Genomic DNA, 14,446 nt, shown 5'->3' with positions numbered 1-14,446 from the left:
ATAGTGAGTAATAAGGCAGGTACCAATGGCAGCATGGCATAGTGGTTTGACTGTTGGACTATGACTCTGGAGACCATGGTTCAAATTCCTGCACACTGTGAAACCCACTTGGTGACTTTGGGCAAGTCACATGTTCTCAGCCTCAGAGGAAAGCAATGGCAAACCTCCTCAGAACAACTCTTGCTAAGAAAACCCCTTAGGGGTCGACTTATGGAAACAACTTAAAGGCACACAACAACAAGCCAATGGCATACAAGGAAATGGGGCAGGTGGCCTTTGTGGGGACCATGGGCAAATTGCTCAAGTTGCCATGACTCAGGAAGCACCCCTCATGTTTCTTTGTTAACTGAGTTGGGCCCATGGCAACCCTGGGGATGAGACATCTCCAAGACCCTTGTCCTCCATCTGCTCTTCTTGTTGTTGTTGTTGTTGTTGTGTGACTTGAATTCGTTCCTGACTTATGATGACCATAAGGTGAGCCTACCATGAGGTTTTCTTGGGAATGGGGGAATTCTGGGAGTTGTAGTTTTGTGAAACATTTAGCCTTCTCTATCAAGAGAACTCTGGTGCCATAATAAACTACAGCTCCCAGGATTTCCTAGCACTGAGCAAGGGCAAATTAAAGCAGTGTCAAACTGGATTATTTCTGCAGTGTGGATTGGACTTTATATGCAGCTTGGGATGAACCTGAGTTAGAGGAGATTACAGTATGGCACCAGCCTTAATCCTTTGTCCCAGTGCAGAAGTTTTTAAGGTAGGGAAATAAACCTTCCTTTTCTGCAAGTCATGAGTTTCTTTCCAGTTTACAAATTAGAGGTCCCGTTCCCTACAAAACCTTCAGGGGATGTTTGAAGTGGTGCTTCTGTTTCACACAAAAATATTATAGGGCTGCAAACTGTTAATTTCATTGCATATCAATCCTCAGCTAGGGTCTGGGGGCATCCTTTGAAAAAAATTATATTAAATCAGGAAGATTTGTTTTTGGTTCCATGAAGTTTGTGAGTTCTACTTTCTTCCATTCAGCTGTAAGTGTTCTGTTATATCTAAACTAAGGATTTGTTTATCCTGGATCATAACAACTTGTTAATTTTGCAGGATTCAGCTGCACATACTTGAGTAGTCTTGTGCCTTGGGAAAGAAAATGGCAACAAAGCGGAATCTTCACTCAGCCCTGTTTGTGCCTTCTCTTGGGAAGAAAGTGAAGATGGAAGAGCATGTTTCAGCTAGCTCTGAGGCAGCAAGAGGCCATGAGGTTGGGAGCAGTGAGCAAATCTGGGAAAATGCAGTCCAGGCAATCTTTGGTTCCCAGGCAAAAGGCTTCTGTCTGGCTCAGGCAGAAGACATAAAACAGGAAATGGATGAGGAGGTGAGAGAACACTTCAATCTGAAAAGAAATGCTTTTCTGGATTTCATCAAGTGATGTCCTAAACCCTCTTCCACCCAATAGGAAAGATATTGGTGCTAGGGTTTCAGAAAGCTCTAGGGGGCAAAGATCTAAATCTAATCCATTTACATAAGTGCCACTGGTTGAAGCAGGGAGGCCTGCTTCAACCAGTGGCATTTGTGTAAATTGATTAGATTTAGAAGGCTCCCAAATAATCTGTGCTAGAAATGGAAACTGCAGGTGGGAGCTTCTCCTTTCCTCTATTGGGGTTTAGGAGATCGTCTGAAATTCCTTGCTCTAGTCCTCTTGTAATGGCAGGCTTAAACTGTGCATTCCAATTGATAAATTCTTATTTTTACAGTTGGCCAGAAACTCGTCCAATTCTCAGTGAAACTGTATTAGGGCTTGGAAGGCAGAGTAAGGGTATGTCTACATCAGCAACCCTGGGATCAATCTGGAGCAATATATCCTGGACCAACCACAATGGCCACCACATTCACTGTGCTTAAATTGGTGTGATACTGCGTTGTGCATACAGGCTAGCCAGGCCACTGCCCAGCATGGGGAAGGAGTATGGCATGGCTTTTGGTGTGTGGCCAGTGGATCAGGCCGAACCAGACCCTGTCTAGCTGTCCATGCAACAAAAGAACTCGAGGTCACTCCAGGGTTTCTGGGAAACACCAGGCTTTCCCCTGACTGCTTAGTTCAGAGCAAAGTTGGGTTAAGGGCCAAAATCCACAGAGTCTCCCCAGAAGTGGCTAGATGTCGCGAGGAATGCCAACACTGGCTAAAGTGAGTTCAGCGTTTTTCTCTGGTATAATCAAGCCCTGCGTTTAGGAGGAGGTATTGCTTGAGGCTTAGAAGCACAGCCCTGGATTTTATCTCCTCTAATCCTTTGCTTTCCTAATAATACATCTTTGCTCTTCTTTCCCTGTGTTCCTCACTCCATTTCCAGGAGCAGAAGATGCTGGCCAAAGAAATCACTGATTCTTCTGAGAGCAGTCAGTCAGGTGCCACAAAGAGGCAGCAGTTCAGGCAAATCAACCAGGAGGGTCATGGAGCTGCTAGCACAATAGGTGAGTCCTGTTTCAGTACAGTCTTCCCACCCTCAAACACTCTGCAGTCCGTGTGCTGACTTTTGTGATCTCCCTGATCCTATGTATAGCAGAAGAAAAATAAGAGGAAGATACTTTTTGTCAGGTTCAGAGTTTGGAATTAAATTTTACTTATCATAATTTATATGTAATTCTTATGTCACCACAGAAGCAAGTTGTAGAGAGAGGATAGGAAAAAAACCTATCCATTTCCCCCACAATCTGCATAATTCTCTTGTGACAAGGCCTACCTCAATGATTCCAGAGAGGTCCTTGTTGAGCTGGGCTCCTCTGGGGGCCGGCACCAGGCTGCTCCTCCACTCTACATGTGGTTGCATGGAGGGATTTGCAGGTCTTGCAATTTCTGCTGAAATTGATTGACTTGGGAGGTGATTTGGGGGGGGGGGGGGGGTTGCGAGATTGGAGTTCTTGTAAGGATTGGAGTTCTCCCCAAGAATTGGGGGGGGGGGGGGCGGCCATGTGGCTCTGGCAGCATGGAGAACCACATTGAGCAGGTCTAGGTAGCCATGGCCACCAGGCTCTGGCAAAGAGGTGAGCCCGGGGATGGCAACTGACAATGTGGACAGCTTTTAGGGTACATAGCCACTCCAAGCAGGCCGTAGTCCAGAATTTGGGGGGAGGGGAGAAATGGTAATGCAGGGTGGGGTTTGGGCCACAGGGCCAGCATTTGTCAGCTTGTTTGGCCCGTCATGTCTTGTGTGGGGAACTCTTCCTGTTTTCTCTTCTTCTGTTGCTTCTTCTCATCCACTCTCAACTGAGTTAATTCTATACACATGCACAAATAATTTATACAGTCGGCCCTCCATATTCACGAGTTTAATACACGCAGATTTGATTATTTATGAGTTTGACTATGCTCTCCCCCCACATGGCCTGGGTGCCAACTGCAGCTGCAGGGGGACATATGAGTTCACATCCAGGGTCCACCAGTTCACAACAGGTTCACCAGGAAGTGCATCAGGACTCATGCAGTGGAGCATCATCGTCAGGTACATTGGGGTTCCTGTTTCCTCAGTCTTAGCCAGCTATTGCGTGGGTGCGCTAGCCAGTAAATACTGGGGTGATCCAATCATTGGGGTTAGGAGGACTGAAGTCTTCCCTCCTCTTTGGGAGGAGATTGAGAGCCACCCAGTCAAGGGATGAGGCCAACGGATGGAGTGGGCCCCTCAAAGGCACTGCCTGTGATGCAGGCCTCTCCAGGCTCAGCAGTGTCCTGTGGGCATGAAATGCCTTAGGGTTGAGGGCAGCCACCCACAGCCCTTTCCCATGGGGCTGGCTCAGGGAATGGTTGGGGGAGAGGGATCATTCTCTATTCAACTGTGCTTCCTTTTCCAATGCCAGTGGTGGATCACGCATCCAAGTGTCAACCGTGCGTGGACATCCCAGCATCCCTTGGGGAGCACCTCCTCCCAGCTACAAAGGAACGTATTTTGAAAGGGGAGTATGTTGATTTTTTTTCTTTGTTGTTTCGTGAGCCAGAGCCCAGGGCACCTGTCAAAGATGGGGTTCTCCTTAACCTTCCAATGGAATTAGAGCACGTTAAGCAGCCAAAAATAGAGAGGAATTTTCTCAATTGGCTAGCAGGATTTAACATTTATGTAGATGTGCTTTTGGAGGCACACTGTTGTCCTCATCGTGCATTGTTCAGGTATCAAGACATTATACTTAGATGTCATAACATAGGGAGAGGGACTGAGTGGCTCCAATATGATCAACAGTTCCGCATGTCGGCCGCAGGGAATCCGGCCCTCCCATGGGATCGTATTCATTCCGAATTGTGGTCTGATGTTTTGGTATCCAATTGGGCTTACCCAGACTACTGTGGTGACAACGGCTTTGTGCTGGCAGGCAGCTGGTCAAAAGGGACATATGCAAGGCCTGTCATGGACAGGAAGAACTTGTCCGTCTGCTGGGACTACAATGCAGGTAAGTGCAAAAGGCAGACCTGTAAATATGATCATAGATGTGCCACCTGTGCTGGAAATCATTCCAACATCTCCTGCTTCAAGGGTAAGCGAGGGGGGCGCAGGGGTAATGACTCTGGCGGTATCCAGGGAGGACAACAGGGACCCAAAGGTGCCAATTCCCATTAACATAGCAACACTCACCGCCTGGCAAGCCATGTACCCTAGGCAGGATAGTGCAGACTATATTCTACATGGCTTCATAGAGGGATTTCATATATCATATACTGTACTGCAAAGTAGGAGTTTCACTTTGTACCCAATTAAAAATCAGTCGTTAACTTATGGGAAATGGTGAGGGACAAACTTCCCATGGAAAGGCTTGCTGGGAGAATATTAGGTCTGCACACAGAGTTGCCTTTGCCTCTCATTGCTAGGCATGGTGCCCAAAAAGGTGCAGGGTGAGTACCAGTTAATTCATAACCTCTTTTTTCCTTACGGTGACTCAGTGAATGATTCCATTTGCTCAATAAAGTATGCATCCTTTTATGCAGCAGTTATGATGATTCAAGATCTCTGGAAAGAGGTTCTCTTGGCTAAGTGCAACAAGTCATCTTTTCCGGCTTCTGGTGCACCCTGAGGACATTCATTTCCTGGGTTTCTTTGAAGGAGTGTACTACTATGACAAGGCAATGTCAATGTCATGTTTTGTATTTGAGCAGTTCAGCACATTCTTTGAGTGGTGCACTGACAAAACCAGGCAATCATGCAATTAATATTACTTGGATGATTTCCTATTTGCAGACCACCCTGTTTCCTTAGACTGCAGAGATACCTTGCAGGCTTTTCATGTCTTGGCAGCTGAACTGGATGTTCCCCTGGCACATGAGAAGACTGGAGGGCTGGCCGATAAGCTTACTTTCCTGATCATAGAGTTAGATAATATCTGGGGTTTTCCTGCCTTTCTGTTGACAAGTTGCAGGAGGTCACAAACATGAGAGGTAGACAGAAGGGCACTTTGCATGAGTTCCAAGTATTGGCTGGCCTTTTGAATTTTTCCTGCAGGGTAGTGGTGACTGGCTATGTGTTCGGTGTACAACTATGAGGCCACACAGGGAGTTTCGATCCCCCACCATCACATTAGGCCAACCAGAGAAATTAAGGACGATTTGAGTGTGGCTCAAATTGCTCCAGAACTATAATGAGATGTCCTTTTGGAGAAGCGACTTGCTGAAAGTGGATCTACAGGTACATTCAGATGTGTCAAGGGCACATGATTTCGGCATATACTGGCATGGGCAGTGGTGTGCAGAACATTGGCAGTCAGATGGGATAAGTAGGATTTTACCTTTAATTGCTTCCTATTGTATTAATGGTCCCTATATGGGCCAACAGATTTTCTGACAAATCTGTCCTTTTTTGGTGTGACAATCAGGCGGTTGTCCATGTTGTCAATTCACAAAGTTCAAAGAGACTAGGAATATTCTCTTTCATTCCATACATGTCTAAGGGACCTTGAATCCTGTTGCAGATGCTCTCCTGTTTTCAGTTCAAAAAGTTTAAGGTGCTCATCCCGCAGGCCTCCCTCCATACCTTTGGAACCATGGCAGGTAGCAGTCCATCCTCCTTTAATTGGCCCTGTTGACCAGTAAAACGTAGCACAGTCCAAGTACCTTCTGGAATTTTCTGTGTGCAGTGGGGGAGAAGGAAGCCTGGCTGCTGCAGGCTGATTCTTCAATTTGCTGTCTATCTGAAAGAGTAGTTTTTCCTTGTGCGCGATTAAGGGTTGCTTGTCCGCCCTGGTGTTCTATTCCAAAGCCAGCAGCTTCTTGGATCCCACAACTAATTTCTGTGTGCACAGGGTGCTCGAGGGTTGGTCATGGGAAGCCCCTGCTCCTGACTCATGCCTTCCCGTGTCTGAGGTAGTCCTGCTGCATATCCTCGAAGCAATGATGATATAGGTTTCTTCCTCAGAGACAATTTTGTTCTATACTGCCTTCATATTGGCCTTTTTTGGAGCCATCTTCATCAGCAAGCTTTTTCCAAGGTCCCAGTCAGATAGGTCTGGATGGGCTGTGTTTGCACTCTACTTAGGGTGCTCTGTCCAGCGTGGTACCTGAAATCATGCCTCAAGGTTTCAGGCCATCTTATCCTATATGCATCTGGCCTACTGATGCAGTTTCAATTCTGGGTTGTGTTCAGGAAGGCTATTGCTGAGGTTGGACTCCCCCCAGACCAATACTCGACTCACTCATTGTACATTGCTGCAGCCAATGCTGCAGCAGCCCACAGCCTATCACCAACAGTGATAGGCAATGTAGGCTGCTGGCTCTCCAAAGCTTACTATCTAGATATGCAAGCAGACTGGCGGGCTCCTGGCTGCATGTCTTGAGGGAGGGCCTCCAGGCTCCCCCACTGTCTAATTCTTTCTGTTTTCTTGAGCAGCCTTACCCCCATACAGTCTGCATTATTGGATACAGCCTCATATTCTAGGCTGAATGATATGTGATTTACCTGTGCAGAGGATGAGACATCAGCCTTTCATAAGTGGCACAAGTTCAGTGATGGGGGCACTGATGGATGCTCTGGATAGCACTACTAGCTTGCATCGTGGAACTGGCTGTGGTATACAAGCTTCCTGAAGTTCTGATACACCTGGGTGGAAATGACCTCGTGAAGATGCCCAGTCTTCAGCTGGTGGGAAGGATCACAATGGACCTTCACAAAATCCAACACTTCCTCCCTAACACTTGCATCCTGTGGACTAAATTGCTTCTGAGGAGAGTGTGACGAGGGATCATGAGCAAGTCAGCAATCAACATGGCCCATATGCATTTCAACAGGGACATATTGTGAAGTTGGTTTGAGTGGGCGGTACAGCAATGTATTACCGGAAGATCTGTGTTGAGTGCCTGCATTTATACAAAGGTGATGGGTTACACCTTTCACTGGCAGGATGCGAGAAGTACTTGGATTCCATCACCTGATATGCCCTTGAATCCATTTGGTGGTGGTGAGGGGTGTCGAACTTGGTTGGCTCCCTCCAGTGGCAGTATAGAAGCCCCCTCCAACTGAATATTCAAGATGGCAATGGTTATTAAACAAGCTAGTTAGATGGGTTGATTTATGAGGGTTTCTATGATTGATTTATGACCTAATTGGAATGATTTAATGATCGAGATATGATTGATTTATGATCCTCGTGATTGATTTATGACCACTGTTACAAATATCATATTTGCTATTGGATTGATTGATCATTGTATTTGATTTATCACCCTGTAAACATATCCAAGTTGTGGCCACCTGTATAACCCACAAAATCAGTGTCCGGTCCCCAATTGTCCCAGTACAAGGCCTATCCTGACAATTCTAGAGGGGTTCTCCTTGCACTGGGCTCCTCCGGGGGCTAGCACTAGACTTCTCCTCCACCCTCTGTGCAGCTGTATGGAGAGATTTGTGATATCTGCTGACATTGTGAAACTTGGAATGTGATTTGGGTTGCGAAATCTCACAAGATTGGAGTGCTTCTCAGATTGTGTCCAGGAACTGAGGAGGCCATAGAAAGGCCTTCCTCATGTGGCTCTGGCAGTGAGGGGGCCAGGAGCCGATGAACCTGTCTTTCCCATCCTTTATTAATTGTGCACCACATCCTCAGGCTGCGGCTGGTTGCCTAATGGGGCCGGGAGGGAATTTTCCCATGTTATTGGAGTATGGGTTTTTCGCCCTCCCTGAGGGTGTTGGGTTTAGAGTAGTTCAATTTATGATGATTATGTGAGATGTAGTAGTTATGTAGTGTTACCTTGTAGCCTCGGACATGTTGCTGCTATTCTCCTTGCTCTTTGCTGGATGGCAGTAATTTCCAAGAATTGGGGTTCTTTTAGACATGTTTCTGCTGCTTTAGCACAACTTTCTTCACTGAAGGTATAGTTAAGGAATTAAACAAGCTGGTTTGGCATAGATTGATTTATGAGGGGTGTATATGATTGATTTATGATCTAATTTGAAATCTTTAGGACCAAATTATGATTGCTTTATAAGCACATCTATGATTGCTTTATTATTGGATTATGATTGATTTATGATCACTGTTACAAATGTCGTATTTACTACTGGATTGACTGATGATGGTATTTGATTTATCACCTCTGTAAAAATATTAAAGTTGTGGCCGTTTGTATAACCCATGGAATCGGTGTCTGGCCTCCATTTGTCCCAACACAATGATTTCCACAGTTTAAATATGTCATGTTATCAATACTGAAGCGCCCGCTATTGGGCTTCAATTGCAGGGACTCCAAATAGTGGTAATATGAGGAAGAATCATAAGCAATGCATGGGTGTAAAATATTACCTCCATAGAATGCTTAGTTATATTTTCATAGTTGGAAAAAGGAATTTATAAATAACAAGGTATTTTTAACAGGTTTATTAATTATATATATATTATTTTCTTCCTTTATAAGCTGCCTTTCTCCCAAGATGGGAACCAAAAACAATTAAAATCTGCATATTAAACACCATAAAATTATTTCTGCCTGTGAAGACATGATAGGGAAAAAAATCTTCACCACATAGGTCCTACTTGAGTGGAGCTTAATGTGAAATAGTGCCTAGAATTGTAACTCCAGCCTTCTTCTGAGAACTTTACCAATAGTATTTCTTAGCATTCCTGATATGTATCTGTCATCTTCTTACCCTCTGCAATTGTGTAATTGCAAAAATGCAGCATTTCCAGGCTCTGGTGCAGAAGCAAGGCAAGCTTACATCCTGACTTCTTTTCTTGTAGGTATTGCTACCCCTGAAACAGGCACCAGCCAGTTGCAAGCCGTAACACACGACACTGACAATGCATCAATAGCTGCTGAGATGCAACTGCTTCAGGAGTATTTTCTGCACGAGGAGGACATGTTACATGAATCAACTGCTTTAGCCAGAGAACAACAAGTGCCATGGTTTGGCTTTGAGAATGCTGTTACGTTTGTGTGTCAAAAAGAGAAGAATCTGATAGTACGATGCAATTTCTGCCTGCCAGTGGTCAAAAATATCAGTTCACCCATTAGCTCCTCCTCCAATGTGAAACTACATTTCCAGGTGAGCACTCATTAAGCTGGTCTTTAAGCCATGCTAGAGAATGTACTGCAAGATTGTTGTCCATGGAATGCATGATGGTAGAAGGAATGAATAGTGTGTGGTTGTTACTTAGCATCATTGTCAATTGCAGTTGAGATGGTCTGGTTTAACTATTGCTACATTCTGTGTTCTAAATTCTGCAGCATCTTTTTCATACCCGCTCACCCCAGATTAATGCTTTTCTTCTTCTTTTCCCATTTCAAGAAGGCACATCCTGAGCAGCTAAGAGCAATTCTAAGTGCAGTGGAGGCAAGGAGATCAGAAACATTGCATGGCCTCCCTCCTATCAAATTGCCAAAACATCAAAAACCAAAGCAGGCGACCCTCGAGAGATGGGGATTTGGCAAGGACACTGTCACCCAGAACATGCTTGACAGGAACATTATGGATTTGATTGTGGGGGAGGCGTTGCCACTTCAGATTGTGGAAAAACCATTATTTGTTCGCCTGGTTCTTCTTGGTCTTCCAAAAGGTCTCACTGTCATGTGTGCCCAAACTCTAAGAGAGAGAATTGAGAGGAGAGCAGCCAACATGCGGGAAACCCTTGCAATTCAGATGGGAGCTGTGGCCCAGGTAGCAACAACTGCAGATTGCTGGACTGATGGAAAGAAGAGGTACTTAGGGGTAATAGCCTATTGGATCAGCCCAGTTACTCTGAACTATGAATTTGGGGCTTTGGCTTGCAAGCGTCTGAAAGGGCACCTCACATACAATGTCCTTACAAAAGCATTGCATGAAGTGTATGTGCAGTATGGAATTCAGAACAAAATTGTATGCACTACCACAGATAACAGTTGCAACTTTGTCAAAGCATTCTGCTTTTTGAAGGCCAAGGAACTAGTCGATGCTACAAATACTAGTCCTGATAATGATGTTGAAGATGATGATGTCCAAGAGGAGGCTGAGATGGAATTCCTACCTATCTCTGAGAACCTAGACACAGTTAAGAAAGAAGATGAAGAAGCAGCAGACTTAGAAGACTTCAGTTTGCCGCCACACCACAGATGTGTCAGCCACACCCTCACCCTGGTTGTGACACAAGACATAGAAGCCATGATTTCAAACGCCTCCAAAAGCAGTTCTCTCTTTTTTTTCAGGAAACACTTTTCTTCCCTGATGGAGAAGTGCAGCAAACTGTGGTCCAAGCAAAAGCAATCGAAGCAGTTAGCAGAGTACATCTATAAACAGTGTGGTGTGTATCTGAAAGTACCAAGCAAGAACCAGTGGAACTCCACCTTTGATGCACTTAAGCAGCTAAATGAACTACTCTCCACTCTGCCACTAAAAGTGGATGCCATAATGGACTGGTGCTCCTTGGCCAGGTTCACACCTGAGGAGAATCTTGTGGTGCAGGAGTACACAGAGATCATGTGGCCTCTAGTCCTGTCCCTTAATATCCTGCAAGGGAAGAATGGCATGTTCATGGGGTACCTACTCCCAACTCTGTACAATTTGGACCATAAACTAGACGTGCTGGAAAACAAACCTGTCAAGTACACATACTGTCTTCAGTTGTTGAGGAGTGTGCGCACAGCCCTAAGAGAGCGATTTGCACCTTTTTGGGATGACAAAAAGCTATTTCTAGCAGCTTGCCTGCATCCTCACTTCAAACTGGACTGGCTGGGATCAGCCCAGATTGCCCAGATAAATAGGTAAGAAAGTAAGGGCATGTCTACATGGGCAATTTAAACTGCTTGCCCTTGCATTGCCTTGTCTTCATGATGCAGCGCCAAGGACTTGATTTGACTGCGAACTGTCTTCACATGGGAAAAGCAGTTCTCTGAATCTGGGCCATTCCCCTCTTAGAAGGAATTTTTAAAATTCACAATTTGCTCCAGAACTTTCAAGAAAATCTGGAGTGGCGCCAGGCGGCTGTTTATGCCATGTCCCACTGTGCTGCATGGTACCACTGGTTCTGGCCATTTGTTCTGGGGTCACAATGAGGTACACAGCTATGTGATCGGCACTGGGTGCCTCATTTCTGACCTCAGAGGGAGCAACTTGCAGCAGCAGCACCAAGTAGCACAGTGGGAGGTGTGTGTGTACCTAACTGTCCAGCGTCACTCCAAGAGTGCCCAGGTAATGTGGAATTCAGGGCAGCTTTGGGGCCAGAATACTCCAGGAGTAGCCCATGTAGACTTGTCCTCAAAGGAGTTCTTCAGGTGGATCAGACCAGGGTGGGCGTAGGTGCAATTCATCATTCTGCTTCCCAATAATCCATTCAAATGTCCTCTGAGGGATGGACTGTTCCTTCAAGACAGTCGTCTGATCTTTTTCTGCAAATTGTGTAAGTTGTTGATTTTCACTAGAAGTCAGCCAAGGAGCTGGGGAAGTACAGTTGGCCCTCCTTATCCATGGATTCAAACATCCACAGTTTGAAAATATTTTTTAAAAGTATACATTCCAAAAAAAAAAGCAACTTTGATTTTCTCTTTTATATAAGGGACACTATTTTGCTAAAGCCATTGTATATAATGATACTTGCGCATCCATGGCTTTTTCAGCAGGGGTCCTGGAACCAAACCCCAGCCTGTTATATCTCCTAATGCATGTTATCTCATTCCCTCTCTCATAGGGATGCGATGGAGGCCTTGTTGAAGACTGAGATACAGAATACTAAGGTGTACAGGGATGGGTTTTCAGAGAACAACCAGGAAGGAGACAGTTTAGAAAGTGGCTTCTTCAACTTCAAATCCCGGGGCAAGAAGCCAGCAGTGGAGACTGCTGATGAAGAGGTTTTGAGATACCTGATGTGTCCCAGTAGGGAAATGTCGTCGCTACATGCCTTTCCTCGTGTTATGAAGAGTTTTCTACAGTACAACACAGGCATACCTTCCAGTGCTGCAACAGAACACCTCTTCAGTACAGATGAAAACAACACGATTCTGAACAGATACCACTTTTCTGATGACCTCTTTGAGCAGCTGGTTCTTCTCAGGCAGAACAGGGCTGTGTGTTAAAAGGAGGATGTTTAAGTGTAATTTTTTTGAGTGTCAAAAAAAATTCTGTTCCTTGTTTTTGGCAACTGTTGTTGAGCAGTGAGTCTGGCTATATTGTTATGATATTTCCTTATTCTGTGGATAAATTTTGTTGTGAACTCAACCCTCCGTTGTGTGTTTGTTTTTAGTATCTTAAGCTGCTTAGGTGCATTTTATAGCATAACATAGTAGGTTGTACCCAAAAGTTGTGTAAGGTTTTTAAAGCAACTGAAATAGCTATACTAGTTAAATTTGAGAAAAAGAAATTCAACGAGTTACTTTATTTCTTCTCATGGACCCTAGGGCTAACTGATGTTTGAAAGCAACTTTGCCTCTGAGGAAGCAGACTCAAGTCTATGAAAGATTATGTTACAACTTCTTTCACACAGTTAATAATAAAAATAATTATTTATTTATATTTTCCCACCTCTCCCTGCGGATTGAGGCGGTATTACAACCTGATAAAATGCATCCAATGATACAATTAAAAATAAAGTACTATCTACAGCAGATAATACAATCTACAACAATAATATCAGATAAAAACCAATTAACCTTATCACTTATAGTAATTATTAGCCCCAAAGGTGCTACAATATCCCTTTGCAGGCAGATATTCCAGACTAACATAGCTATGACTTTTAATTTCCAAACTCTGTTTTACACCCAGAAATGTAAACCAGTAATCTAAATGTAAAGAATCTGCTTCCTATATATTGGGGCACCTGCAAATAAGTAAATAAGTACCCAAGTTGAATCATCATGGGATAGCGGTTTGAGTGTTGGGCTATGGCTCTGGAGACCAGGGTTCGATTCTCTGCTTGATCATGAAACCCACTGGGAGACCTTGGGCCAGTCACATCCTCTCAGCCTCAGGGGAAGGCAATGGCAAATGTCCTGTGAAGAAATCTTGCCAAGAAAACCCCAGGATAGGTTTGCTTTAGGGTTGCCTTAAGTCAGAAATGACTTGAAGGCATGCAGCAACAACAACATGTAAACCCATTGGATGACCTTGGGAAGGTCACACTCTCTCAGCCTCAGAGAGGCAAACCTCCTCTGAACAAATCCTTGCCAAAAAACCCCAGAATAGGGTTGCCATAAGTTGGAAACAACTTGAAGGCACATGGCAGCAAGAGAGCCAATAGCATCACAAAAGCTCCCAACAGGGATCCCTTTATGGGGCCAACCAAAATGCACAAAATACATGTTACAAGCTTCCCAAGCTCCACTCACGTCTTCATCAAGCAAAGGGTGTTTTTATTTTATTTATTTTATTTTAAATAAACTTTATTAACAAATTAGTTTACAAAAAAGTCAAACAAAACACTTATAAAATAGACAAAATGAATCTGACTGCAAAAGAGGAACAAATTAAAGAATGCGTGGTGAAATGGGCAAGAAATGTGGGACATGATATTCACCTGGACCAATGGGAGAAGGTGTGGCTTAACATTTACTTGCTGTAATGATCAGAAGGCAAATTATTTCAAAATGATGTATTGGCAATATATATATAAAATATATAAAAAATATATAAAATATATAAAATATTATATATTAAAAATATTGGTGATGGAAGGACAGCCTGAGTATTGAGAAACGGATAGAAAAATGATGGGACCTGGCTGCATCGGACAAGTGGATCGACTGATCTGTCGAAAGGATACCCAATACAGACTTATTTGAAAACCACGACGACTTTTTTTGTTTTAGTCATATGGAAAAAAAGAAGCGGAAATAACGTGATGGTAGTTTTTGATGATTAGATAACCACACATTTATTTTATCTATTTCAATTGACTATATGTACAGCGCTGTGTAAATTTACAGCACTATATAAATAAAGCTTAATAATTATAATTATTGTCAATTTGAATTATGTTACCAAAAAATGCAACGAAGCTGGTTTTGTTAAGCCGGGCGGCATCTATT

The 14,446-nt window shown here is 44.0% G+C and overlaps 1 protein-coding gene across 1 annotated transcript; it reads left to right on the top strand.

Annotated features, from left to right (window-relative positions):
• The first annotated feature begins 1,204 nt into the window (after positions 1–1,204).
• LOC149320810 (uncharacterized) lies at positions 1,205–12,638 on the top strand. Its single transcript, XM_089503435.1, has 5 exons — positions 1,205–1,366; positions 2,340–2,460; positions 9,193–9,497; positions 9,741–11,188; positions 12,112–12,638. The coding sequence occupies exons 1-5, from the start codon at positions 1,205–1,207 to the stop codon at positions 12,494–12,496; spliced, it is 2,421 nt and encodes an 806-aa protein (XP_089359561.1). The 3' UTR covers positions 12,497–12,638.
• The last annotated feature ends 1,808 nt before the right edge of the window (positions 12,639–14,446 follow it).

This window comes from Sceloporus occidentalis, unplaced genomic scaffold (genome assembly GCF_023333645.1).
Source record: "Sceloporus occidentalis isolate IW3139 unplaced genomic scaffold, rSceOcc1.0.p SCAF_1, whole genome shotgun sequence".
NCBI classification, from domain to species: Eukaryota; Metazoa; Chordata; class Lepidosauria; order Squamata; family Phrynosomatidae; genus Sceloporus; species Sceloporus occidentalis.
Note: the sequence above shows the minus strand (reverse complement) of the source record. Positions and strands in the feature narration are given on the sequence as shown.